Below are 27,965 nucleotides of genomic sequence, written 5' to 3'. Positions count from 1 at the left end.
TCACAAATGACACCACAACTGTTTGTTTCACAACTGTTTATTTATTCAAAACTCAAAAGATGAGTGTTCTGTAGATGTTCACATGGTCAGTGAATGCAAGTTCCAGAGCAGACGACAGCCAGTTTTGCAAAGTAAAAATAGCTAGGGAAGGACACGGTGACGTCCTTGTTTTTACTGGATGCTAATGATAACCAGTCAACTGGTTTTAGATTTCTTCATAGTGACTTTCTTCCAAGACTACGACTAGTAAACCCTGGGAGACCCTTTACAGCAAGTTAAAAGTGTAAACACAGTATGGTTAGCAGTAAAAACATGACAAAGGCTGTCATGGAAAACATGTGTCTGTATTGATTCAGTGTCCGTCACATTTTAGAGTAAAACATTAGAACTGCTACAATCTATAACCATGTTGTCAGCCTGCAGGTGCGATTCCACCTCTAAAAATGTTTAAACTTATAGGCTACTGCATGTCAGCCTAAAAGACGGCGATTAACCGGGATCGTGCGACATCAGACAAAATCTCCACACAAAATACATTTACAAAATATCACTCATTCACAGTCAATGTGTAACATTCTCATGCTCAGATATGTTGCTGATCAATAATGAATAATCGCAGAGCACTGATCATATACGCCTCGAGTCATCACACCAAAGACTTTCCTTCAGCGTTTCTACATGCCACGAACCCACCACAGCAGAAGCCAAAAAAAGCTCGATGCTGACTCAAGCACAAACTGAAAGAACACACGTGACCTCAGCTTTCAATTCTTGTACAGTAGGTTTGCACCAATTTTTTTGCTACAGAAAGTTAATCTAAATGAAATATAAGTTAAATAAATAAGAAATCGTTATTAAAAAGTCACTTTTGTTACAGTTTTAGTAGCTCAGGGAGTGTCCTGATGGCACATCGGAGCAGAGTTGTTGTTCTGTGCTCTAACAGTAGTATTAACAGCGCACCAAAGGCAAATAAATAACTCCAAGAATGAGCAAAAAGACATTTGTTCTTTCGGAAAAATCAAAAATGCTGGAAATATTTACAGACTTAAACTCACTGTTCACAACCTCCATGCCAGGCTCGGCTCTATTTTCTGCGTTACTCATGCTGAAATAACTGGGATGTGGTACATTACTGTTATTGTTACTGTGTAAGTGGAGGCAGGGAGGAGCAGCAGATGATGAGGAGTTGTGTATAGCGATGAAGACGGCCAGAGGGCGGAGGGGGTCAGTTACCAACAGATATACATATGAGAAAGAAAGGAAAAGACATACGGAGAGCAGGGACGATGGAGAGTATTTATAGAAAGCGTGCAGAGCGTATAAAACAAAATGAGGGCATAAAAGAAAAGGGAGGATGGAGATGAGATGCTGGAAGGGGGAAGAAGGAGATGATGGGTTCAGTATTCGTCTTGGTCCAGGTGAGCTTGTTCGTCAAGGTCCTCATCATCTGGAGGCGCAAAACCTTCCTGAAATACAGAAAAATTAAATATATTACTCAGGTTTTCTGTTTTATTTTATTTCCTTTGAACCAACAAACATGACGTATGAAAAGATAAAAGCTAACATAAGAGCAAAGTGCTTTTCAGCTAGCTTTAGCAACTCAATGCAGTGTATCATTAAGGTTTTATTTAGTTTTGCTTGCAGTTCTTTTGGGATAACAGGACCAGGTGTATCTAAGTGAATGACAACTTCTCTAGTCTTTATAACGGCACTCACTGTTGCAGATTAAATCCAGCATGATATTGTCAAAGTAAAGCAATTTGTTAGCATTAGGGCTGGACCGAATACCCTATCATTGTGGTGGTATCCGAATAATAGTCTTGACATCCGAATATTCGCCACTGTATCACGCGAACCTACCAACCCTGACGTCACGCTTCACTTTTCGCCCGTTAATATTCGTCGATATTCGTCATTAATTGGGTCCAAATATCCGGAGCCCAGAAATTGCTATTCGGAACAACCCTAGTTAGCATACACAAAAAAAAAAAAAACTTTTAAAAGCCTATGCAACATCACCTTTGTGGATTAGGATTTGGAAGCCTTTAGTTTGGACTTTGGCAATCAAAGTATCCCCAACCTACAACTTACCCCGGTTTTATCATCTACTTTACTCTAAATGGGACCATAATTGGTAAAATGAACACCCTGCGGTATTTAAAAAGTCTTAAAACTCGTGATTAAGAGCATAAACTTATTAGGAAAATGTTTACTGTGGTAGCAAATCAAGAGAGAAGTTTGCTATTTTTACCATAGACTTTTATACATTTGCAGCCAGAGGAGGCGCCCCCTGCTGGTTACTATAAAGAAGGCAGGTTTCAGTCACTTCTGCATTGGCTTCACTTTTCATCCCCAGAGGGTAAATTCATCTTCTATATACAGTCTATGGCAACAGTGTAGAAAATTATAGGGGAAAGACGCATTAAATGATGCAGCCAACCAGGAACTGAACCAGGGACTCACTGCTCTGGGCATTTATTCCTACATTATACGCACCAGTTCTACGTGTTCCAAGATAATTGCATAGTCCTTGATTAAATAAATGCATAAATAAAATAATAGTAACCATAACCAATCAGATATAATGTCTTTCCCATCAAGATTCACCAGCACAGCAATGCATCTATTTCCAAAGTGTGGTTTCTAGTGTTCTTACAGCTGTTTAGCTGTAATCTATGCACCATAAAACACTTCCTCACACACTTGCCCATAGACTCCCCTTATTCTGTCATACTGTGACATTTAACAGTGTATATCTGATCTACTACAACAGAAATGCTGACTAAACGGAAATAAGGGATGATAAAAAATATATTCTACAGATGTAACGTGAGACACAACATATTCTTGAGAGCATTTCTAATTTGCATAGCGACAAATATCGTAAAAGACGGATACCTCTGTCGCGTAGAGAATGTCAATTATCTTGCTGAGGATGGGGTTGTTTTCACTCTCGTGTTCCTGGCAGATCAGCTCGATGTCGCGTAGTTTGCTGAAGTAGAAGTCTCTCTCCTTCTCTAGGCCATCTACAGTCAACTTCAGCTCCATCAACTTAGGGAGGAAAGAAAAACACGTGTTGAAACATGTAGTCAGGAACAAGAAAAGGTTATAAAAGTGAAGGAGGCCGAACACTTTACTATCTGAGAATCACTGCCTGTACTAATTTTTACTGTCTATTGTAGATTTATTTTAAATTACTATGTGTATTTTCAGTATCATGTTGTACTTGTGCTTTTCTATTCTTATCTTATCCTGTGCATGTTGTCTCAACATCACACTGTTTGATCCAGGCAGCACTTATTAATATTATTAGTAGCAGCTGCGTTTAACTGACTGTGAAGTGTTTGTAAAAAAGGCCTGTTGCTTTTAACATTAGTTGCAGTTTAAACATATTTTCTAGTGACAAAGATTTAAAGTATTTTGCAAATATTGTATAAAAAAAATCCTGCTTTTGTGCATTTCATCTAATTGCAATAGCTTAAATGTCAGTTTAGTGTCTTTCATTTCAGTTCATATAAATATAAATATGTGAGGAAGGACAATCTAGCAAAAATATACTTGACCAGAAGCCAGTGGACTTTACAATAAGTCAAGCACAGCTGCTACTAATAACTTTAACGAGCCCTCCCTGCATCAAAGTGCAAACAGCATGCACAATGTTACTGTTTTTATCATTTACACCTATGCTTTTTGCAATATTAAGCATCGTCTAGTATAAAAATCCTTAATAATCCAATTCACAATCCAAGAAAGTGCAAAGAGCAGGATGAAGTGGTTTAACAGTGCCGCCTTCCTTCATTTAAAATCACCTCTACCTGTTGATTTAGCTCCATGATCTCAGCATCGCTGCCCCCGTTTCTAGACAAAGACGGGTTCTTCCTCATGGCCGGAGTGTTGTGCTGGACCCGCTGTGGTGTTGGCATGTTTTTGGGAACTGTCGGAGATGTCCTCTGTGGTCCTGGAGGGGTCACAAACAGGGACAGGTGTTAAGCATTTGACTTAAAACTGAAATTCTGCTCTTATTTCTAGCTTTGTAGCAGTTGTGGCGATGGATTTAGCACATTATAGAGCGCCGATGCCATCAGCTTGTAGCGCAATGTTGTGCCTTTGATATTTTTACTGAATAGTTTTCAAATTACACTAGACTAGTGGTTAAAGGCCAAATTTTAAATTTACAAAAGGGTCAAAAGTCTTGTTTATTTGAGTCAAAAACTTAAAAGAAAAACAAAAGTGTCCTAACAAACCTCTATGAGTGCTTCAGCAAAGGTGTTTTAGATAAACTCAAAGACAAAACATGCCAAACACGCATTATGATAGTTCTGAAAGTAAATGCAGTCCTTGTGCCCACTTACAACCACACTGCTGACCAGTGACAGTCCCAAAGCAGGCTACATGTCAAATTAGATTGTTCACCATGATTTTCAAGCAAAAAAAGCTTCCACAGAGACAGAGCAAGGCTGGTCAGGTTACTCTTGTTAGTAAAATGAGACTTTTTTTGTCAAACCAGCTTTTACAGATAAAGCTGCAGCAGTGTTGCATCAGCTGATTGATGCAGGACACTGGGGGATCTTATTGGGTTTAAGATTTCTGCAGGTTTTTTTTCAGCTTCACTGATCAATTAGAAGTGAGAAAGCAAATTGGATGGATTTCGTTGCCTCGCTAATGCTGCGTCCCACAATGCACCGTGGCGATTACTACAAATCCCACCAGTCGTACCTACAGCGTCATGGTTTTTGTAAATGCTGGGCAGTGAAGATGGATCAGAGAGGACAGCAGTCATTCTGTGAATCGTGCTGCTCACACCACTGGCTTGCAGGGAGCGCTGTTGGAGCCATCCAAAGCTCAGCAAGACCGTGCAGCAGAGGCGAAACTGTTTTGCTTTACCTGGGTTTCTCTTTGGTTTGTGGATAAAGTGATCACCTGGATTGGGGGGAGGGGCCACGTCCTGCCCCTGTCTGGCTAGTAAAGGGTCGTACTCCTTCCCGTCGTAGTTGGCGTCGAAGAACTTCTTGAACCACTGCACGAATTCAAAGTTGTCCTGGAATTTCCCTTTTACGAGCTTTTCTACAGGAATAATCTGGACAGTGGAAACGGGAAATGTCAGAAAGGCTCCATGTAGCATCTAAATAAATGATCTCAGATATTTTAAAAACAGTATGAAATGACTCTGACTTTGTCGACACTCATCCGTTTAAAAGCTGCCTGAAGAACTTTGAAGTTGTGTATAAATTCGTGTTCCAGCTTGGCTTGAAATTTGACCTTCTTCAGAAGAATGCACCCCGGAAACAACATGTCCATGAACTGGCAATACGCCGCTCCTGGAAAACACAAAGACACCACAGTTTGTTTTCTGCTATTTACAGTCAAATACACAATACTGTTCAAAAGTCTGGGGTCACTTAGAAATGTCCTTATTTTTGAAAGAAAAACATTTTTTCAATGAGGGTAACATTAACCCTCCTGTTGTCTTCATTTACGGGCACCAAAAAATATAGTTTCATTGTTGAAAATTCAGCAAAAAAAATCCCCAAATTTCATAAAATTTGCAAAATTGTCAGAAAGAAAATTCCAATAATTCCTAAAAAATTTCCCTTAAAAGTTTTATTTTAAAAAATCCCCCAAATTTGGCAAAACATCTTGTAAATATTTTTCAAAAAATGAGTAAAAATCTTCCAAAAAAATCCTACACTTATCTAAAGTGACGACATATATATATGTATATATATATATATATATATATATCAGTAAAACTTCTAATATTTTCTTTAAGAATATTCACAAAAATATTTAAAAAAAAATCAAATCATGATTATTTTGCGAATATTCTGAAAGAATTTTTTTAATCATTCCTTTTTTTCCACCAAAACATGTTCAAAAATTTCCCAAAAATGTTGAGAATGTGGACATCAAAGGTTTGATTATGAAAATATATATTTTTTACCACATTTTCAAACTTTAAAAAGGGTCAATATGACCCACAGGACAACACGAAGGTTAAATGAATCAGAAATACAGTGCAGACATTGTTAATATGGTACATGACTATTTTAGCTGGAATATCTCCATAGGGGTACAGAGGAACATTTCCAGCAACCATCACTCCTGTGCTCAAATGCTACATTGTGTTAGCTAATCATGCTAAAAGGCTAACTGATTATTAGAAAACCCTTGTGCAATTATGTTACCACATGAATAAAAATGTGAGTTTTCATGGACAAAAATGAAATTGTCTGGGTGACCTCAAACTTTTTAACGGTAGTGTATACAGAAATACTTTGCTAAAAAAGCCAGTTTTTGTTTTGTTTTTTTAATTCACTGGCCTCACCTGAGCAGAGCTGTTCAATCTTGGTGTAGGTGAGGTGCAAAGAATCGTTGACCCACGCCAGCATGTCATGTCGGCTGAGGTTGTCAATGGACACAGATGTGGCGTACACATTCACTGCCATCCCCTACCTGAGAGAAACAACACAAGATGAAAAAAACACACATTCAGCTGGGCTTTCAGAAACCTTCAGTGGGGTTTGATTGAAGATTAGACCAGCACGCTTCTACTAAATCCCTCAGTTTTGCTCCATCTGGCTTTGATTTGCTATTGTATGCAAGTCAAACTACACTGATTGCATTTATCATATAATCAAGCTGCATGAAGTTTGGACTCCCACGTTTGTTGAGCTTTACCACATTTGATGTTACAGACTTAGAAGAACACAGAACTGATACTATACTTGCGTCACGCTGCAGCTAATGATTAACTTCTTAAATAGTCCTTTGATATAGAAAATAAATACCACAATCTCCTCGATTCTCTGAAGTCTTCAGTTAGCTTTAGTTTTCCTGTCATGAGCACAACACCCAAACAGAGCTGCAATTAACGGCCATGTTTAATGTTAATTATTTTCTCGATTAATCATTTAGCTGTTTGATGTAGAAAATAGTAAAAAAAAAAAAACAAGATGACATCCTCAACTGTCTTGTTTTGTCAAAAAAAATTAGCTTACTGTAATTAAGGAGGAGAAAAAATAGAAAATATTCTAAATTAAGACACCAAGATCCGAGACTTTGACTTTATTTTCTATAAAAAAGTGACCTTATGATCAAAATAGTTGACAAATGATGCAATAATTGTCAAGTAATTGATTAAGTGATTGATTATGTGCTGCCGTCTGCTTAGTTAAGCACAGTTTAACACAAAATCCTCCAACTTTTGCTCCAACGGACCATCAAAATAGCTGCAGATTTAACTTCTATCAGCTGAATTACACAAATGCATCACCATAATGTGGCACTGAACCATTTCTATCTATGCTAACTACTACAAATAGCTATCTTTTACTATCATTCCTCAGGTTTTAATGGATTCTGCCTTTTCCAATAGAGATCTCAGGCTGGGATATTGCCCTGTAGGGAAATTACATTCGTTATTTTTTTTGGACTGTAAACACAGAGCCTGACAAGCATCTTTACTTTCAGTGTTAATCTACAGATATGTTGTGAGCATAATCCCGCTTAGATTAAACGAGAAATACCCTGGTGTTTGTGAGCAGCTTTACACATCTGGCAGCTGCAGGCTTCTCTGTGCTCACTTTGCTTGCCTGTTAATACCTTGAAAAAGCAAAAAAAAAGACCCTTTAACACCTCAAATGTTGACAGCACATGAGCTCAGGAGAGGCGATGAGGCGTTTAAGGTCACATGCAGCTGCAGAAACGGCATCATGTGCGCAGATTTCTTCAAGTGAAACCTGCAATTTGCACATTTTTTTGGTCATGATAACACCACTGTATTGTGAGTGCACCTTCAGCAACGCGCACAGCAGCGTTCTCCCATGGGGGCTTGGCTGTCCTGCAAATGCATGATCCTAGGCACAGATCAGGCCGGATCTTTATCATAACCTTGCAGCGGTGGGTGTGCAGTTTAATAAACACATGCATCGAGAGCAACAGCACGACGGGGAAGCCAATCTATTCGCTTAGAAAAATAAAAATAAAATAAAAATGAGCAGGGCCTTTGGAGGAGGAGGAGAAAAAAAAAAGCTCCGGTAATGACTGCAGCACAATCCGGGGCGCAGAAACGGCCGAGAGGCAGCGAGAAGGGCGGAGGTCCGACATCTCCGAGCCCCAACAGGAGAACAATAAATGCGGTTTTTCTGGGAGCCTTTTCTGTTGTGTATAGGAGGGGAGAAAAAAATCCCGCAACGCTTGTGCTGGTGCTGTTCTCCTAGCGGCCCCCTCTACAGGCCTCCACGAATGCCTCCGGAGTGACAGCGCACGGGAAATATCCTCGCTGCGTGGGAATAATAATAAAAAAAAATACGCAACAGAATAAAAGGCAAGACATGCGCGTGGCGGAGGGAAGAAGCGGTTTTTTCTTTACTCACTGTGTTCAGGAGTGTCTGTGTTGTTGTCACTGGCAGTGCTCCGTGTGTCAATGCCCGCTGCTGCCGTCGTCGTTCAGACCGTGTGCGGTGCAGTGCTTGGTAACGGGCCGCCCTGTCTGGGGTTGCAACAATCCAGCCCGCACCGCGCATGCGCCCGACTCCATGCTGCTAAAGGTTCATTATAAATAGGACTGTGGCCTGCTCCGGCTAACACACACATGATGCGTCTGGTTGGGTTTTTAGGGGCCTGCCAGTGACTAAGGCTTTTTTTGTGTTTGCGTGTCTGTGAGGTCAGACATCATGAAAACACGAAAAATGTGTTTTTGTTGGTATTTTATTTGTCTTGATATTTAAGCAGCAGCACAGAAAACTGTTGCTATCACAGTGTACAAACGCTACATTTCAAGTCCAAAGTCTTACATCCACAATCACACATCTTAAAGGAAGCATCATAGTTCAGATTTGCATGAAAGAATTGGAATCTATATGATAAATATGATTAATGTGCTTCCTTTAATCCCAATAATAAGCTCCAGTCTTCATAATAATAATAATAATAATCAAATGCAGCACTGAGATCGAGCAGGATGAATGCACAGTACAGTGTCTGTGTTATAATGTCAACCAAAGCTTAAGTGGAAGTTTTTAAACAAAGCATTTCTCTGCAAATGTTCATATATTTGATTTGCAACAGGTTTTTTCAAGAGAATCAAAAGTAGACTTTTTGAATTCTTTAATTGCAGCCTGTGGTACACAGCCTGCTAATAAGGAGACATTGTAGTTGTTTTATCTGCAGCTGGATGAGACTTTTAATCAGCAGCATAGAAAACTGTTGATATCACAATGCACAAACACTGCTTAATAGACACTGACCACTGTGGACCAGGAACACCCAACAGGAGCTGCGGTTTTGGAGATGCTCTGATCTAGTCATCTAGCCATCATAATTTGGCCCTTGTCAAACTCGTTCAAATCCTTACACTTGCCCAGTTTTCCTGCTTCTAACACAACCAGGCAATGCTTTTCTTGTTAGAATAGTTAACTATAGCTGTACAATAAATGTAAATGTAAGTAAAATCTCTCTCCCTGAATTGTGAAAGTAGGCAATCTAGTCAATGGGAGTGCCTAAAAATGTAGTTAAACAGTACGTGAGTCTCTTTCGCTGTCAACAGTCGGACACAAGATTGGATTTCATGGTGGTTTATTTGCACTCAAATCATGTGATAAAGAGCTGCAAGAAGAAACAAGAGATAACGGAATTCAATGTGTCGACACATTGTTCAGCACCAGTGCACATTTGGGAGGGAAAAAAACACGACAAGATCCACTGGAGCATCTCAAAAGTGAAATCTGTCTAAAAACACAAATAAAGATGTTTACTGTGGATGCATGAAGTTCTTTTTAACAATGACTGAGTCTAAAAATGAGCTAAATCCTGTGTGCGTCCCTGCTTGTGCTGCAGTTTTAACAAACAACAAAAAAAAATACAATAAAATCTACTAAGACAAATATTCACAAGCAAACTTCAGTAACTAAAAAACAAACAATAAAAATACAGTAGTAGAACTTGGAAAGGTATCAGTGCTTTTTCTGTAGCTGCTAAACAAACAATACAAACTTCCGGTGGCATTAAGAAGGCATTTGATCCCCTGAAGACTTGGCATTAACCGACTAACACATCTGCTGTTGGACTTCGTCACGAGGATCGATTCACCTTTTTCACAGTGGTTATGCTACATTGCAAACGTCAGTCAGAGGAACATTTATTACACGCTGCCGTTTCAGACCAGAAAGCGTAAAAAAAAAAACTAATTCCACGTCCTGCACCGGTGGTAGTGGACGGAGTGTCTGAGGGTGTCGGTGTTCTCAGGTGCGGAAAAGGCAGTTTGGGTGAGACTTTTTGCTCTCTGTGGAAATGAATACAAAGAAGTGGTGCTTATTGGAGTAGATCTAACTATGCTACCATGCACAGGACCCACAGCGGAGGTTCATTCACATTTGGTGGGGGTGGAAACAGAAGTGTATTCTGCTGTGAGGCTGTAAACTTGATCTGAAATGCTAATCTGACAATAATGAACCGCCGAACAAAGAGCTCATTCTCTTCTAACATGGAAAGGAAAACAACACAAAATGATGCAATAATAAAAAAAACAAACAGCTTGAATTATGGTTGTTTTGTCATCAATCGGTCGATAATAAGTGGCATATTAACGTCATGCCGACATCCTTGTAATAATTTATTACATCTCATTCACCTCATGGCTCGCGGTACAAAGACGTTTTGTGACATTAAATCATGTAAAAAGGCATCTAAATAGTACATGATACAAGTGCAAAATCGTATTTTACAGTGAGGTAACACAATCGCATCATAAAAACCAGGACTCACCTTCATATTTCTAAAACTATTAGTAAGATACAACATTTTTTTTTCTCCCCTAAACATGATCCAATAACCAAACTAACTCAATGGCAACTCATCGTTTTTATCTGCTGCTTATATTTGGTTAACATTTGACTGTAATTTGGTAGCTATAACCACTTATTTTTCCTGGTTGTTTTCCCAATATTATTATGGCAATGTTTTTTACAGTTCAAAATGAAAACATGACTCCATAACTCCACACATAATCGAAGCTTCCAGAAAGAAAAACAAGTCTTCTTGCTTGGCTGTACGTTTTCTCCTCAGGTGTCTTTCTTCCGTTACCAGATGCCGCTGGATCTTCCTCCAGGAGGAGCTAAGATCCTGGCAGAGGATCTCTTTGGAATGTTGTCATCGATCTGAGCGCCTGGAAAAGCCGGAAACAGTGAGTTTAGCAGTAAAACACAAGAAATTAGTGTTTCCTCATAGTACTCATGTGGAGCCTGATCACGTTTTCCAGCGTTATTGTAAAGAGCTGCGTAAACGGCTTAAGTTCCAGGCAGACTTAGGAAATGCGGCATACTTTAAAAGATGAAAGCAATTCTTCACATTCCATTTAAGACACCAGTCAAAACATTCATGTTTACTAGCAAATCATAGGGTGGGAAAAGGGAAATTATGGTTTCTTCTGGCGTAAAAATCCTGTTACCTGAATGAAGTTTTTAATTAAACATCGATAATTATTATCTCTTCTCAGCAGTTACCAAGTTCTAAAGATAATAATAATAATAATAATAACAATAATGATGATAATAAAAACGACAACAACAACAACAATAATAATAATAGTAATAACAAAAAGTGGAGAAATAGAGTTAAAACACAATGAAAGATGCAGGATATCAAAAATAAGTGAATCAGTATAACAAACACTATCTGGCAAAAAAACTAAAATAAAAGCATCAAAAGTGCCATATCATATTAAAGAAAAATAGTAAATACAACAAAAGAAAACAGAGGCTAAAATAAAATTGAATACAAGGCTAAAAAATGGCAATAATATTAATAATAATAATAAGTAAAAGAACAAAAAGTGGAGAAACAGAGTTAAAACGCAGTGAAAGACACAAAATACAAGGTGCGGAATGTCAAAAATAAATGAACTATTACAACAAACACTAATTGGTAAAAAAAAAACATTAAAAAATAAAAAAGCATCAAAAATGATAAATCATAATAAAGAAAAAAATAAAAACAATAAAAGAAAATAGAGGCTAAAATCATAAAAACAAGGGTAAAATAATAAAATTGAATAAAATAAAATAAATTCATTTAAAGGACAAAAGGAGAATAAAATAGACAAAAAATAGATGACATCACATAAAAGCAAGTCTAAAAAAATGAAATTTAAGAGTTGATATAAATGAGGACACAGATTCTGCAACTTCACAGTTATGCATCTGCAAGATGCATAACTGTGAAGATTACACCTCAACAGGACAGTCTAGGCCTTCTATGCTTCATCTGTCTCTAAAACCGCCGAAAATACCATGTAAACAAGTTTAATTTTATCAGCCATTCCCGATGTAGGCCTCTACTGTACCAACTAAAGCCTCTACAGAGTTAACAAGATGCACTGTCCAAGTTACTTTCACTACAGCTCCCTCATCAGGCCACTCTTTGTGCTCCTTTAAAGGGATGCAGCAGCAGTACCAAATTCCAGCAATATAAATGGACAAAGCCTGAACAATATTCCTTTTAAGCACATGTATTATAATCACATGCAAAATGCATCTATAGATCTGTTGGTTCTCACCAGACAGGCTGAAGCTGGACTCGTGGAGGTCCCTCACGCCTCCATGTCGGGTGCAGGGACGAGTCGGAGTGTCCAGATCCGAAGCCCCAAAGTCCCTCTTTCCTGAATTCACCACGGCAACAACATCACCTGTGTAGGGCTCCCGCTCCACGGCTTTCACCGCCTGGGACTAGCACACCAAAGTGAATAAGAACAATGTTAAAACTGTTAAAAACATGCACTAGAAAAATGCTGTCTTTGAGAAAATGTGTCATATTCTGACTGTAATTTATAATCAGAACCAATAACCCTCTGTACCCAAGGCATATTTAACTCGGCACGTTCTTACTCACTGTGGGCTCATTTTTCCCTCTAATACAAAGTTCTGCACTTCTTTGGAAACAACACAACCAAAGCTAGAAGGACAGAGAACTCAGAAATGCAACACAATGCATATATAATGGTATAAATGACTAAAAAAATAAAAATGAAAGTTGAATATTTATTTTATAAAAATAGAAAAAGTCTGAAATCAATGTCCAACATTTTTCCAAGTGGCTACACGGTGTTCCTAACACTGGAAAAAAATGGTAACTCTACAGACTGTAGATATTTTACTATTGCCAGTTTTTATTTGTCTCCATACTTGTGTCACATCAGCTCTGTGTAAACACTGCCTACAGTTCAACCTAGAATCTCTGAATGTTTGTCATGTGACTGTTGGTTTTAGCCAAGTCAGTCAAATCTTCACAGTTGCACAAAGGAGATGAGAATTTTTATTTTTTTCCCCAAAATGTGGTTATTGCAAAGGACTTATTTTGGCAAATTTTTAAATGACACACGTAGAATAAAGTGATTACGAACAAATAGCTTAGATTTGATCATTTTTCCTGATGGAACCGCACATCACAGCTCAATCACTTCAAAACCATTAGAAAGATGAAAATCTGCAGATTTTTTCTGTTTTTACAGTTTCTGACGCTGATGAATATATCACATCACCTTTCAAAATCCCTGGTGTGTTTAGGGTTCAGATGGCTAAACCACAATTTAAACGTCTCACTGATTTTTAATGATCATCATAATCTCACCATAATAAAAGCGGAACCATAAGGGAAAGAGAAAACACTTCTAGTCAAATACTAGAACAGGATGGATTATAATTAGCTATTTTGACTCCACATTATGTAATAGCACAGATTATAGTGCTAGCCGTGTTAACAATGCATAGTACTCCTATAGAAGCAGTCGTAGTAGTCCTAAAAGCATTAACAATAATAGAAAGCTTATTTAAAGTAGCAACAGAGACAATAGATACAGTAGCAATAATAGCACCCTTGTATGAGTAGTGCTAGTAGTAGATGAAGAGTAGAGATTGTAGCACTAGTGGTATTGGTAGCAGTATGAGTAGAACACACAAATTATATAATTATTGCACAATATATGGAAATAATCTGTATGTATATGTGGAAAATTACAGTTTCAGTCAGAACAGATGTCTCAAATTCAATATATAGTCTAAATACTACTATATATAAGTCACTAGTGTCAATGGTAAGCATCTCTACATCTACTTTACGTGCATTTGAAGTCAGTCTGGTACCTTTTCCCTCTGAACCATCTTCTTGTAGAGGTAATCTGGGAAAGTCCTCAGCGGGCAAAACTTCCCGGAGCCCTCAGCACACGTGAACATGCCGTTCTCATAGACCAGACGTCCGCGGCTGATGGTGACCAAAGGGACGCCGTGACAGCGAAGACCTTCATACAGGTTTATGTCCCCGCCCTGGACCTGGCTGTCCACAGAAATAGTCCTGCAGGAGAAAAGGTGGAGATGCCCCAGTTTAGGCAGACAAAAGCTACATCAGCCTCAGAGATAAAAGCTGCAGTGAGACAAGCCGGTCGATAAATGGACGGCTTGAGTTTCATACTTGGATCCCTCGGGGTCCCAAACCACCACATCAGCATCTGCTCCCGGGATGATCCGGCCTTTCCTCGGGTAGAAGTTGTAAATCTTGGCTGCGTTTGAGCTTGTGACGGCTACGAAACGATTCTCATCCATTTTGCCTCCAATCTGGGGATCACAACAGAGAAGATTATCCTAACGCCAAGAATGACAGGGAATACGTTTAAAAATCATGCACAAATTATGACTGAATCATGTGACGCATCAAAGCAGCAGATGGTTTTGCATCTGATCCGACTCCATTTGTTTCTTTGAAGTTTCACATCCACAACCACCAAATCGAAACAGGCGTCCCATTCGTGGAAGTTCTCTGGCAGCCAGACGGGAACAAAGAAGCTACACATACCACTCCTTTCTCCCAGATGACGCTCATTCGGTCCTGAATACCAGGAAGCCCGTGGGGGATCTTTGTGAAGTCATCCTTGCCCATGGCCTTCTGTTTGATGGTGAACGGACGGTGGTCGGACCCCAAAACATTCAGAGTGTCGCTGCAAGGAAGACACAGGAAGTCACGACCAGACACACTCACATGGGATTGCATTTAATGGGAGGTTTTTTACACTTTTTCCTCACTTTCCCAGCAGGCTCATTAGGTAATTTGGAGTGCTGGGGTCCAGGCGGAGAGGAGGCACCGTTACATGAGCCGCCGCGTGGGACCAGTCCTGGTGGTAGTACTGCATACCGTTCAGGACAGCGTGGGCCGTGGTGGTTTCCCCGTGGACCACCTTACCTGAGGGCAGAGGTTAAAGTGTAGACATATGTTAGAGCAAATGATAGGGAAATATGTGTTGCAAGACAAGGGATTCAAGACGAAATGTCAGAAAGCTGGGGATATGGCGTAGACGGCCTGAATATTCGGATCCATTCGTCTGGTCTCCCAGACCAGAAACAAAATAAACTACAAGAAACAAAATAATTGCTTTGCTTTTAACTGGAATTCAATTCAAAAGATGAAGGCTGGTCAAGAAATCAGTGGTGTTCCTAAACTCTAGGGGTTCTGAGGGCAAAGTGGCAATTTGGGGCCTCTTGTTTGGGAGCTAAGTGGTTGTGGGGGGTAAATATTTGTCACCTCTGCAAGGAGGCCACTGGATGTAAACACTTCAGTGAATAAAATAATGACCGTTATATCTGTTTAGCCTTAAGCACATATTTGACCTAATTTCTAAGTCTGATGTCGCTAGATTCACCCCTACATATTCTGAAAATGCATCTCTAATGGCAGTATTTTATGGTGAGACATATGTAAATAATGAATAAGTCTAGTTCTTTCCTGGATATAAAGGTTAAAACTGAAAATTTGCAAGTATTATCATATGTAATGATGGATGGACCTGGAAACACTGGGCTGTGTTGTATGACTAGATCTTGTATTAGAAAAGAGCTTAAAAGTAAATGTGGTGATATTAGCTTGAAAACACTGAAGGGCTCATTAAGAAACAAACTGTCAAAAAAAAAGTAGCTCCTAAAACTTCATAGACCTAAAAACAGCCCATCTAAGATTTCATTTAAAAGACTGGACTCCAAATGAAGGTCAAATCTGATCAAAAGTACATAAAGTTTCTCCAGAGAGACATAAAACAACATATAAAAGAAATAAATCCTCACCTTGCATCTTAGCTGTAGCCACCACGTCTCCTGCAGACATACTGGACACATTCACCAGGTAGATCGGGCAGTGGGCCTGACACAAAACACACACAGAAGATAAATATGACCATTTTTAGATTATCTACAGTCACATTAGCAGCTCTCTGAGGCTGTAATGGTATTTTACTGAGCTCACAGTGGCACTGCTAACATGCTGATGATCTCATTCTTGTGTAAAGTATTTTTACTTTACATATTTGTTTCCTGTCTGCTGATAACTCACCCTGTTGGCGATGGTTATTGCCCTGTGAGTCGCCTCTGCTTCCAGCTGTAAGAAATCGGAGATTGTGAGGAATCATAGTATTGGTAGAGGTTTTTGATCACAGCAATGCCATCACTGCTCTTGAAATGATCTTAAGAGCTGTAATCATTCTTAGTTTGCCATGTTTTTTTTATTAACTTATTTTGAACTGGTTTGTGTAATTATTTGTTTTTATGTGAACATGTATTTTATTGTTCTTTTGTAAACTTTTCTGTTATTTTATGATGTTATATATTCTGACTTTTATATTTAAAGGCCCATCTAGGGACAAGAGTTGGAAATTAGCATTTGCTATAAACTCTCTGTGCAGCACATCAGATTCATGCTAAGTAATGGAACTATGTTAAACTGCATCGTCCCTATCAAATAAATAAATTCAATTCAATTCAATTAAGTACATTTATTTTAGATTGACACACAATCACAGGACATTTCTGACTTTCACACCTCTTCAGGCCTGCTGATTTCAATCCCCTCTGGACCACTGATGCCCAGATCCAAGGCTTCCTTTGCACCCTGAGAAGAAGAAAGAGACGTAAAATTATGGATATGATGGGCTGTGACAAAATTAATCTCTTAACCGTTCAGTGTCAACAAATTAAATGCCAACAGAATAACATACAAAGTGCAATAGCATCAGCATTCATGACAACTTCATTGGGTCATTCCGTCTCAGTTCACTAAAAAGGTTCACACCTGACCATCTTTTTTTTTTTTTTTAAAGTGATGAATATTGGTTGAGTCGACCATGTGTAAAATCAGTCAAATTGAGGATAGTCAGGTGTGGGAAATTTGGTGCATTGAGGAATAAATATGTAATGTTCTGATGGTTCCTCACCTCGGCCACCAGCTCCCCGTTCTCAGCATGAACCCTTGCTATGGCTCCGATGTCCTTACAGTGCTGCAGGGCCTGGAAGAGCTCGCTGTCCCTCAGCATGAACATGTCCTTATAGGCCATGAACATCTGGAAGGAGTTCACTCCATGCTCTCGCACCAGCTTCTCCATCTCGGCTCGCACCTGCAGGAGGGAAAAATGGAAATTAGTTGTTACACTGCCTGCAGCGCATCCTTAGAACACCCCTTTAAATGAATGAAAACTGAACTAGCTTCCCCAAAAACAAGTGATTTTGAAGGGAAATAAAATATTCCACAGAGAGGGGAACACAGTGCTGCAGTACCTTGGGCCCCCACCAAGTAACTCCCACGTGCAGAGCGTAGTCGCAGCAGGATTTGGAGTCGGCCGAGCTGCGACACTTCTCGTAGGCTTCCAGCAAAGACTCGTTCCTCTCTGGCAGAACGTGTCCGATCACCATTGTTGTTCCGCCAGCTAAAGCCGCCTGGAAGAAAACCAAAGAAAAGAGTCTCAAATTACAGAAAAAGTAAGACATTAACTGTAGAATTTAATATGCAAAAGCTATTGTGGTTTGTCATTTGTTATTCAGTTACTTAAAAAGTGTAAATCAACACTAAAATGAACCAAAGGTTAATGAAAATGAACTTTTAATTAACAAACTTTAAAAAAAAAGTGGCATTAAAGCAGAATATATTGAATTATAAAGCCCATAAATCCTGAAGGAAGTGCAATCTACTGATCAGTTCTAGATCTAAACATAAAAGTAAAAGCCTCAGTTGTCATTGATGCTTATCTTTATGGTTACTTGCAGATGTGTGCTGGGGGAAATATAAATCCTTCAGTAGTTAAAGCGCAGGATTGACTGCTTCTCACTGTGTAATCATGACTTATTTAGAGCCACAGTTCATTTCTAGCATCAGCATTTCTCATGTTTTCATCCTCTGAATGCAGATTTAGACGTTTTAAACTACAGCTAATCTAAAAAAAAACCATAAGAAGTGAAGACAGAGCAGGTTTTGTGTATAAGTGAGTGCTTCACTGAGCATCTGTCAGCTGACTATAGAGAGTGGAGTAACGAGCGCTGGGGAGGAGGACGGCCGAGGGAGGGGGGCGTCGGTCTGAGGACTATTGTTTCTCAGCACAATGGCGTGAGTGAAAAGGCTTTGCGGCAGTCTTTGCAGCAGCCCCCTGGTCTCCATGGAAACGGACACTGATCTGCATTTGTCTGAGTTAATCTGGAGCATGGCGGCAGCGGCGGCGGAGGAGGAGCGGGGAGGGAGGACGGCGGAGAATAGTGTCTGTCACCAGCGTCTACCGACCACAGCATCCGTCACCTCTCAGCTCCCATCACCTCTAAGTGCTACAGAGTGCTGAGTCATCGTGGTGGTGAAGTGGGATACCCCGGTTCTGATCAGCCTCCAGCATGGCTTCTGGCAGCTACCAGCCTCGCTAACAGCTAAAAATCATCTACGTGTGAAGCTGGTGACACACATTCTGCAATCTTGTGGCACATCCAGAAAAACCAGACACATAAAACTGCCTATCTGGTTATCTGTGCATCTAACTGACTATTTATGTGAACAAACAGCTGGCAGTTTAAGCTGTAAAATATCAGAAAATTGAACAAGTCTTTGCTATTTTATGTGCATGTTTTAAAGCTGTTATCAGCTGTTCATCTGGATCATGGTAACCAACATGATTAAGCAAAGTAGTAAATGCATCACTTGCAGTTTTGGGGTGTACTGCTGATATCTGAAGGTGCAGGAAAGCACAGCTTATACATTTGTGCCTAAAGTGACATCTTTAAATAACTTGTTTCGTCCAAAGCTCAATAATATTCATTATTTATCATAGAAAAGTAAGAAAACACGGAAAATCTAACATTTAAGACAGCAAAGCCAAAGACGTGGCTATTTTTATTCAAAACCTACAGTAACTGGTCTGCACTCTGAGGCGCAAGAAGAAACAACCTATACATTTGTGTCAAAGTTAATATTGTCCAAAACTCAAAGATATTCAGTTTTCTATCACAGAAGTGTAAGAAAAAAAACATAAATTGAGCTATTTTTATTCAAAAAACAACTTAAACAATTGATCAACACCACTGAGACCCATTTCTTTAATGCAGTTCTCCTATTTCTATTGGCTGTTCATCTGATTCATGACTTCTAACATGTTTAAGCAAAGTAGTAGTTGGTCCCTTTGCAGTTTTAAAGCACAATTAGCAACATCAGGCTCTCTGTAGCGCAAGAACAAACAACGTGTACATTTTTGACTAAGGCAGCATCTTTAAATGGTTCTTTTTGTCCAAAATTCAAAGATATTCAATTTTAGATCATAGAAGAGTAAGAAAATCCAGAAATTCTAGCATTTGAGAATTGAAAGCAAGGAAATTTGGCTATTTTTACCAAACAGCCAATCAACATCATCTTGATTTATTTCTTTGTCCTTTTTCTGTTGGTTGTTTATCTGCTTCATGATTACCACAGTTTATTAAAGCAGTGATGGCGTCACTTAAAATCGTGAGTAAAACTGTCAATTTCTGGCTCTACGAAGAGCAACAAGCAACAAATTACACATTTGTATCTAAGGTGACATCTTTTAATGGCTCTTTTTGTCCAAAACCCAAAGATAAATCCAGTGTTCTATCACAAAAAAGTAGGAAAACCAGAAAATCTAACATCTGAGAAAGCATACCTCAGAATTTTTGACATTTTTGTTTAAATACTGACTTAAACGATTGATTGACATCTAGATTTATTTCTTCGCTGAAAAAACCCAAAGCATTTCAGTGCTAACCATAGATTACAGCAAAACAGCCAAATTAAATTGTTACAATCAAGAATCTCACAGCTGTATTTTAAGATAAAATAAGTTAAGACTTAATTAATGCCAAACAACCTTTTGAAACATATTTCACATTATTTTATTCCTGCATTTGTGTTCTTACGCGATATTTTGCTGTAACTTCTTACTTCTGTATTTGACTAGGGCAACAGAAGCAGTAATTCTGCCCAAAAATAACCAACACATTTGATCCTGGAATATTAAGAAGCATCAAAACCAGAAACAAGAAGCGTCACTGACATGTTGGCTAAAATTAACATCAGTGGAAAGCTTTTATTGACCTATATCTGGAGTGCAAAATAACACATTTGGGATCATCAGCAATGGAAAAATAAGGAAAATATCCTGGAAAGTCTAGTTAAATTTACAAGAAAACCTGCATTTAGTCATTTATGAGAGGAATGCTGATAGTTTCTGGTCCCTAACATGCTTTTTATTTCATGCTTTAACATAAAGTTGTAGAACTATTAAACTAGACCCCATTTTCCCGTCTATTTCCAGCAGGACCTTACCTTGGTGCCGCTGTAGAAATCATCTGCCGTGGTGGCGTTCATGAAGCTCTCCTCCAGGTGGACGCTGGTGTCGATGCCTCCAGGAAGCACCAGTTTCCCCGAGGCGTCGATGACTTTGGCCCCGCCGGGGATCATCAGCTCCTTCCCCACCTGCTGGATGATGCCATTCTCGATGTAGACGTCGGCCTCCTGGGTGCAGTCGTCATTCACCACCTTACCGCCCTTTATCAGGATCCGGGCCATCGCTGAGCTGGAAGACATGGCTATTGCTCTGTAAGGAAGAAAGAAGACCAGATTAGGCAGAGCGGAGACGAAAAAGCAGTGATCTGATTCAAAGTTGACCCACTATCACACAGAAAAGCTCCTGTTTTCTATGTAGAAATGCAAGAAGATAGAGAAAAGCCCTAAAGAAAACTAACTTTTGGTGCCTCATGCTGAGACAGTGCAGTAGGACTACAGAGGAGAGATGGGCGATGCTGCTCTGTGATCGGTCTGTCACACTGACACTGACATCAGCTACCAGTCTGAGGAGGCTGTGACAGTCGCCGCCTGAAACCTGACGTGCCAGTGATGCAAGTAGACAAGAAGCTGAGTCCAGTTGTGGGTCACAATAAGGCAAACAAGGGTAAATAAGGCCATTATTTTAGGAGGACTGAGGAAGAATGAATGGAGCTGCTTACAATGAGGTTCAGCTCACTATGGAACTAAATTGTACGAATCATAATGGCTAAAAAATGGAGTAAAGAGTGTAGAGATGGGGTTCTTTTCACAGTGTGCTGTACCCCAATATAGCTCTAATCTACTCAAATTATTTTCCAACTTGGGAGTCAGTACTCACAGAGATGCATCCTGATCAGTCACAACCAAGTCTGTAGTTACGTTTAATAACAATTTGCTATATTTTTTTTGTGTATTCAAGCAGCTTCTTAATAAATTTTTAATATTTAAAATCTACACATTGTGGTTGTCTCATCAATTGGGCTACTTTTGGACCACAAAACAAAACTAGAAAGGCACTCGGAGAGCGCATACCTCCGCCATGCCGTTTGTCTGTAATCAACTCCGTTGATTACATAACCTCCTGGCGGAGGTAATAAAGATTTGTTTTGCAAAATATTTCAGACCTTCATGATGTGAAACTAAATTTTCCTCAACATCTAACATGCAGGAGCCGTTACTATCACAGACAAATACTGAAATCTGATTTCCGATGCAGTTTCACGCAAACAAATGCAGAATGTCGCCTTCTTTGATTTCTGCAGCACCAAACAACAGCAGGATCAATACAACCTCCAAACTGAGAGAGAAGCTGTGCAAAGCGTACGCAGATGGCTCAGAGGGTGACTTCACTGATTATTTAAGTCTCCTGACATGTCGTAGTGATCTTATGTGGCCTTTTTGACCCGCATCCTTTCCTCATGTGACTCTCCTACAAACAAACAGCTGAGCTGCTGCTGCTGCACAGAGTCACACTTTCTACGGTGATATCAGAGCTGTCTGTACAATTCTATTTTCAGCAAACGTGGATTATTGCAGATGAATGTCGGTTTTGTGGCTTAAATGTCATAACCTTTGCAGTAGTGGCATTATGTCAAGCATGAGCTGATCTAATCAGTCAACCTATGAAAACATAATTATACTCGGTCCATAAATTCCTAATCCACCAATTAAATACAAATAATAATAATAATAAAGTGGTCTGACACTGCAGTGTATTGATATAATTGAGGGTTTTTTTAATGTCCTTTGTGACTTTAGGTGAACCTTTATTGTGAAAAGTATGAGAAATTACACAAATCAAATTCTAAAAAATAGAATGCTCTGGCTTGCCCCTGCAATAATCCCTTTATTTAGATAGTTAGATTACTTAAAGACTTCTGACTTTGAAATACGCCACTAATACACTGGAGGTGAATGGAATTAAACTTGTGATACGTTAAATATTAACATTAAGGAAAATTCAGTCCGTCCAGAAACAGAATTGTTGTTACTTTTAACTAAAACTAGTTTCTACTGCAGAAATCGTCCCTGTTTCTACTGTCAGCAGTCTTTTCTATAAGCTCAATGGACGAGAGCTCTGCCTCCTCACTAATCCTAATTTAAACCTTAATAATATGTGACATTTCCACATTAAAAGGTCTAAAAACAAAGAGACCACCCTTAGGTACTTCATGGACTTGTGTACTTAAAACGTCCCAAATGTTTTCAACAATGTTCAAACCTAAAGTAATCTGTAGTTTTTATTTGTTGGCCCAGTCCCAATCTTCACACTGAGGCCTGAGCACTAAACCCACAGACTTAACTGACGTCACAGCTGGAGTGATCGAGTGTGAGAGTTCATGAGGGCCGAAATGGTATAAAAAGAAGGAATCAGAACGGCACACGTTGCCTGGAAACAACACATCACCACAAAAGAAAAAAACACGAATACAGGCTTGTGTTACATTCACAGTTTTATCAGCTGCTCAGCTGATTCTCCCTGTTTGTGACATTACACTGTCTATACATTTTAGCAAACTAGCAAAAGGAAGAAAGCTGCGAGTGGCATCTGTAAATCCTAAATTTAATTGAAAAAACAAACAAGAGTATAAAATATTCACAACAGCAAGTAGCCAGATGCTGAAACTGACAAAATAAACTTCCTTCGCTACACCATCCATGCGTAGTTTGTGCACATTTTTCGTGAATGACCTGACAAACACATTTTACTGTGAGCTATGGGCGAGTCCCTCAGAAGAGTCGGCAGATATGCAGACTTAAAGAAGCTTTAAAGTCTGCAATCAAAGCCCTCTGCACTTGACAGACTGACAGCAGAATAAATCTTCATGCACTTAGCGAGAATGTATCTCAGATTTGGTGAGCCCAAGATGGTGCAGATTGGGATTGAGCCAATGTAACGGTACATTTCATTACAGTCACAGGTCAGTGCTGTTATGTCCCCTTTAACAGTGAAATATAAATATGGGATGACACCTCAGTGAGTGTGGTAGGAAGACAAAAAAAGGAACTGGATGAACTGTCATATGTTTTGCTCAACACTATTACTTTAGATGGAGAGTTTTGTCCACAGATACCACTGGGCTGCCAAATAGTTACATTTCCCACATAATGCTGCCTAAAGTAGCTGTATGGGAAGTCAACACATTGCACAATGTTAACGAATGTCACTCGCAGCTATTTTTTTTAGAATAAAGGTCAAATAAAGTGAACATACCTGACCAATGTAATGTGAATAGAACTGCACTACACTACCTTGTTGAAAAATGAGATTTCTGCAAAGTCAAGTCCATAATCAATGTCATAGACAGGAGCTAAAAGATGGATGTAGCCTCTGAATCTAAAAACTGAAGTTCCTTAAATCTACGTTCTTTCTATCAGCGTTCTTTCTATGTGTAAGAACTTTCACGTCCAGAATCTACATGATAAACTGTATAGAAAAGATGGACGTAGCCTCCAGATCTGAAAACTTAAGTGTCTTAAATGTGCATTCTTTCTAACAGCCAGTAGGGGGCAACCCCTGTAGTTGCAAAAAGAAGCTTCTCTCTAGATTTACTACCAGAGGAAACTTTTTCCTACTAAGTTTACGGTCTCAATCGTAAGTTTTAGAAGTTTTTAAACACAAAATGATGTTATTTCAGCAAATTATGGTTCCACATAGAGTAAAATAGATATGATAGAACAGGGTAGGTTTTAGGGCGGGACTGCTTTGTGTCTTACATGGCCAAAAAAAAAAAAAAAACTCGAGGCCTCACAAAAGCAGTCAACAAACCAACTGGTGGCATCAAGGTGGCTATGTCTATCTTTTACACACAATCTATGGTCATGTTCGAAAGATTCCCATCGGCAAAATTGGCAAAGACAACAACCCCTATGATCCTCCACTAATCCTCCTCAAACTACATATTTTGTTGTGGTAGAAATTCAGTACTAACTTTAACATGCATTATTAATGCCGTAAACTGATTGCAAAAGACAGTTGGAGCCTCTGGATCTGACAATTAAGCCAATGCAGAAATGCCAAGAAGTTGAATTCTTTCTAACAACCAGCAGGGGGCGACTCCTCTGGCAGCAGAGAAGTCTGAGTGTATAGAAAGAGATTCTGCTTCTCCCTTAATTTGGGATCTCAGTAGAGATTTTACTAAATAGTTTATGGTCTCATTTGCTAGTTGTAAGACTTTTTAATCACAAAATTATGTTCATTTAGTAAATTATCATCCCATTTAGATTAAAATGGATGATAAAACAGGGTATGCCTTAGGGCGGGGCTATTTTGTGATTGACAGGCCACGAACAGAAAATCAAAAACTCAAGGCTTCACAACTGTGTAGTCCACAAACAAAGTGGACAATCTATCTTTTCTTTAGTCTGTCATCATTTCATAGACAATGTTGGTAAAGACAACAACTCCAATCAAACAATGCCATTAAACTACATATTTAATTCTTTTTGACAGAGAGAGACGCTATTGTGAGAAATTCCATACTGCTCCTTTAGCTGAATAAATTAAGACATCTCCTTTAAAGGGTTTTAAAAGCTTGTAAAGGCTTCCTTACTCCCTTCTCTACTCTGTTCTCAACCCCAACTCATTAGAAATAACACACAATTATTCAAAAACACTTCCTTTACATCACTTCTTGATGTGATTATCACCAACAAAGAAAGAATCTCCAAGATCTGCACCCTCCCTTCTCCTCCTAATAATGATGTGATGTATCCCCCTGAGTGTGTGTCCATCCCTGCGTGCTTGCGTGCGTGTGTGCGTGCAGGATGCGTACGTACGAGGGTGCGGCAACTTTACTGCATGGCGTGGACTCCTGCACACATCCAGATCTGAGGACTGATAGAGGGGAAGATGTTCCTAAATCTCCATGCATGTTTGAGGAGGCGTCTACAGGCGCAATAAAGTTCTTATTTTTACTCTCATGTGGGGCCTGGAGCGCAGTGAGCTGTGGGGAAGTTGTCGCCGGTTAGTTTATATAAACAGGTGAGCTTATGTTTGGAGTTGCACAAGAAATCAGTGTAAATAAAATATGAATTTAATAAAAAATATGAGCTACAGTTGATTCCACTCTCACTTTGGAGTGCACGTATTAAACTACAGGCCTTGGTACTGCTGGTGTGTTGCTCTAATGGCTTTATCATTTGGATTTCTGTGCGTAAAAGTCAATTTAATCCCTGCAGGAAAGCACCAGCAGCCTCTAGTATTTGAAAATTGGTGTAAATCAGAGTAAATATTCCGGGAAATATAATTATTTGCTGGTTAGGTGTGAACGCAGGGAGATGATGACACTTCCACTTGTGCGTCTTGACACAAAGAAACCGGTCTCCATCCGACATAATCGGCTGCACAGCGACCTAGAAACCGCCTTCCCCAACTCTCCCTCCACAATAAAGCCCGGCTTTGCTCGTCTGACGGCCTCCCGGTACAAGCTCCCCGGCCTGCCGCCCGGTGCTGAAGTGTTCCGGTACTTCAGGGTGTGTTTAGATCCGGGGAGGGTCGCAGGAGGATCAGGGAAGCCGGGCAGGGCAGACACCCAGGCGTGCAGCCAGAGGGAGGTGAGGAGGAGGGGAGGCATGGAAACAAAGTCTCCAGGCTCCTCCTCAGACGGAGCCTCTGCAGACTAGAAGTGACAATAAAGCGGATGATGAGCTCCACGTACCTCCTGTGGGCCTGATGCTGCTGCGGCTCCGCTCGGCTCTCTGATCACTTTCTGACAGCAACGGAAAGCAACACAATCCGAGGATGGCACTTCCCAAGGAGATCCACACCAGATGGATACCTTCCTGGCCGGTCCGGGACCAGCAGAGACCAGCAGCATCACCGTCAAGTCAGGGAGCGGATGCAAGGGAGACTTCAGATTCAGGATTTCAAAATAAAAGCACGGCTGTTGAAGGAGGAATTTTACACATGTTGTTCTATTTTTACATACCCCAATGAGATATATTATAGATTTTAAATATATATATATACTATCATTTCTAGATAAATAACATAGATATACATAAAAATATAAAAAACATTGAATAACTCCCATATAAAGAGATTTGCAAGATGAATTCATCCAGTAGTAGAGCTGCAACAATGAATTCATTACTTGTCAACTGTTAAATTAATCACAAACTGTTCAGTTTTCTCCACTATTATAGTAAACTAAACATACTTAGGTTGTTGACAAAAAACAAGCAATTTTCTCAGTCTTGGGAAACATTAATTGCCATTTTTCACTATTTTGTGACATTTTAGAGGCCAAACAAGTAATTGATTACTCGAGAAAATAATTAACATGTTACTCAAAAGTGAGAGTAATGGCTAGTTGCAGCCCTACGTATGCCAGTGAATCAATACATTTTGAGTTTTGCACTGTTAATATGCAAAGAAAGAAAGAAAGAAAGAAAGAAAAGGCTATTTAAAAAAGAACTGAGAATGCTTCATGAAAAACTAAAAAGGAATATCTAGACTGCTCATTCTGTAAGTAGATTTTTAAAAAAGGGATAGAAAAGATTTTTTTAAATAACACAAGACAAGTGTTACAAATTAAATGACTTTTACAAATCTAAGACACTATAAGTAATAAAAATAATTAAAATAATCTATAAATATAAATTTTAAGGCCTGGTATGTTATAGCTGTATAGCAAAAGATATGAAACATGTGTCATTTCAATTATGTCTAGTAATAATAAATAAACATTAATGGTTTTATAAACTTAATATAATGGAAGGTGAACATTTTTTGTCAGACTAGCAGCCCTTTAGCCACATTTTATATTCCAAAGTACAAATAAAACAGCTGTTTGAAAAATAACAAATAAAACAAAGCAGATTACTTAATAAACAACAATAACAACAATTTAAAAACATGCTGTGATGTTGCTTTATCTGCCTTTAAAGTATCCATGGTGTCTTTCTATCACTATAAATCAAACTTGTGGCATGGGCAATGAATAATTTAACACTTAACAGTAAATAATATATACATTCCATTAAATTAGGCAAATATAATGGTACATTAACATCCTACAAACAGTTACGATAGCAATACACAATGACTGATATATGCAAAAAACAAGATCTGACCTGCATGTCTGTATCCTACTAAATAAAGACCCAGTTGATGTCTTTTAATTTGCAGGCAGACCTCCCCTCTTTTTCTAACAGTCTGTGTTTGTGTTGTGAACTTGACGCTCTTGCAGCATCCAGGCAGTGAGACGGTGCCACTGACCAATCAGGAGGGCTCACTGAAGGCTTGGTCGCCCAAACAGCCAATTAGAGTGGACGTAGGGCGTGTCCAGTGTGAGGAGGACGTACCACTATGAGAGGAGCAGGGTGATATGGAGATAGCAGCGCAG

General features: G+C 39.3%; 2 protein-coding genes across 4 annotated transcripts; both read right to left on the bottom strand.

The window, feature by feature from the left end:
- Positions 1-21: 21 nt before the first annotated feature.
- On the bottom strand, positions 22-8,519 carry mapre3a (microtubule-associated protein, RP/EB family, member 3a). Of its 2 annotated transcripts, none has more exons than XM_051951432.1 (7): positions 8,376-8,519; positions 6,326-6,453; positions 5,173-5,318; positions 4,885-5,077; positions 3,816-3,958; positions 2,899-3,051; positions 22-1,466 (listed from the first exon to the last, which is right to left on the bottom strand). In XM_051951432.1, the coding sequence occupies exons 2-7, from the start codon at positions 6,444-6,446 to the stop codon at positions 1,398-1,400; spliced, it is 825 nt and encodes a 274-aa protein (XP_051807392.1). In that variant the 5' UTR covers positions 6,447-6,453; positions 8,376-8,519; the 3' UTR covers positions 22-1,397. The 2 variants fall into 2 exon arrangements, with proteins under 2 accessions (XP_051807392.1, XP_022066180.1); XM_022210488.2 differs by having other exon boundaries at positions 4,921-5,077.
- A 1,040-nt stretch (positions 8,520-9,559) lies between these two features.
- Positions 9,560-26,434, bottom strand: dpysl5a (dihydropyrimidinase like 5a). Of its 2 annotated transcripts, none has more exons than XM_022210490.2 (13): positions 26,277-26,434; positions 20,617-20,887; positions 17,583-17,741; positions 17,243-17,422; positions 16,852-16,920; positions 16,366-16,410; positions 16,101-16,176; positions 15,069-15,225; positions 14,842-14,983; positions 14,461-14,603; positions 14,136-14,343; positions 12,554-12,722; positions 9,560-11,164 (listed from the first exon to the last, which is right to left on the bottom strand). In XM_022210490.2, the coding sequence occupies exons 2-13, from the start codon at positions 20,875-20,877 to the stop codon at positions 11,079-11,081; spliced, it is 1,695 nt and encodes a 564-aa protein (XP_022066182.2). In that variant the 5' UTR covers positions 20,878-20,887; positions 26,277-26,434; the 3' UTR covers positions 9,560-11,078. The 2 variants fall into 2 exon arrangements, with proteins under 2 accessions (XP_022066182.2, XP_022066181.2); XM_022210489.2 differs by lacking the exon at positions 26,277-26,434 and adding an exon at positions 21,036-21,179.
- Between the last annotated feature and the right edge of the window lie 1,531 nt (positions 26,435-27,965).

This window comes from Acanthochromis polyacanthus, chromosome 1, assembly GCF_021347895.1.
Source record: "Acanthochromis polyacanthus isolate Apoly-LR-REF ecotype Palm Island chromosome 1, KAUST_Apoly_ChrSc, whole genome shotgun sequence".
Classification (NCBI taxonomy): domain Eukaryota; kingdom Metazoa; phylum Chordata; class Actinopteri; family Pomacentridae; genus Acanthochromis; species Acanthochromis polyacanthus.
This window is presented reverse-complemented; position numbering and strand designations above follow the sequence as displayed.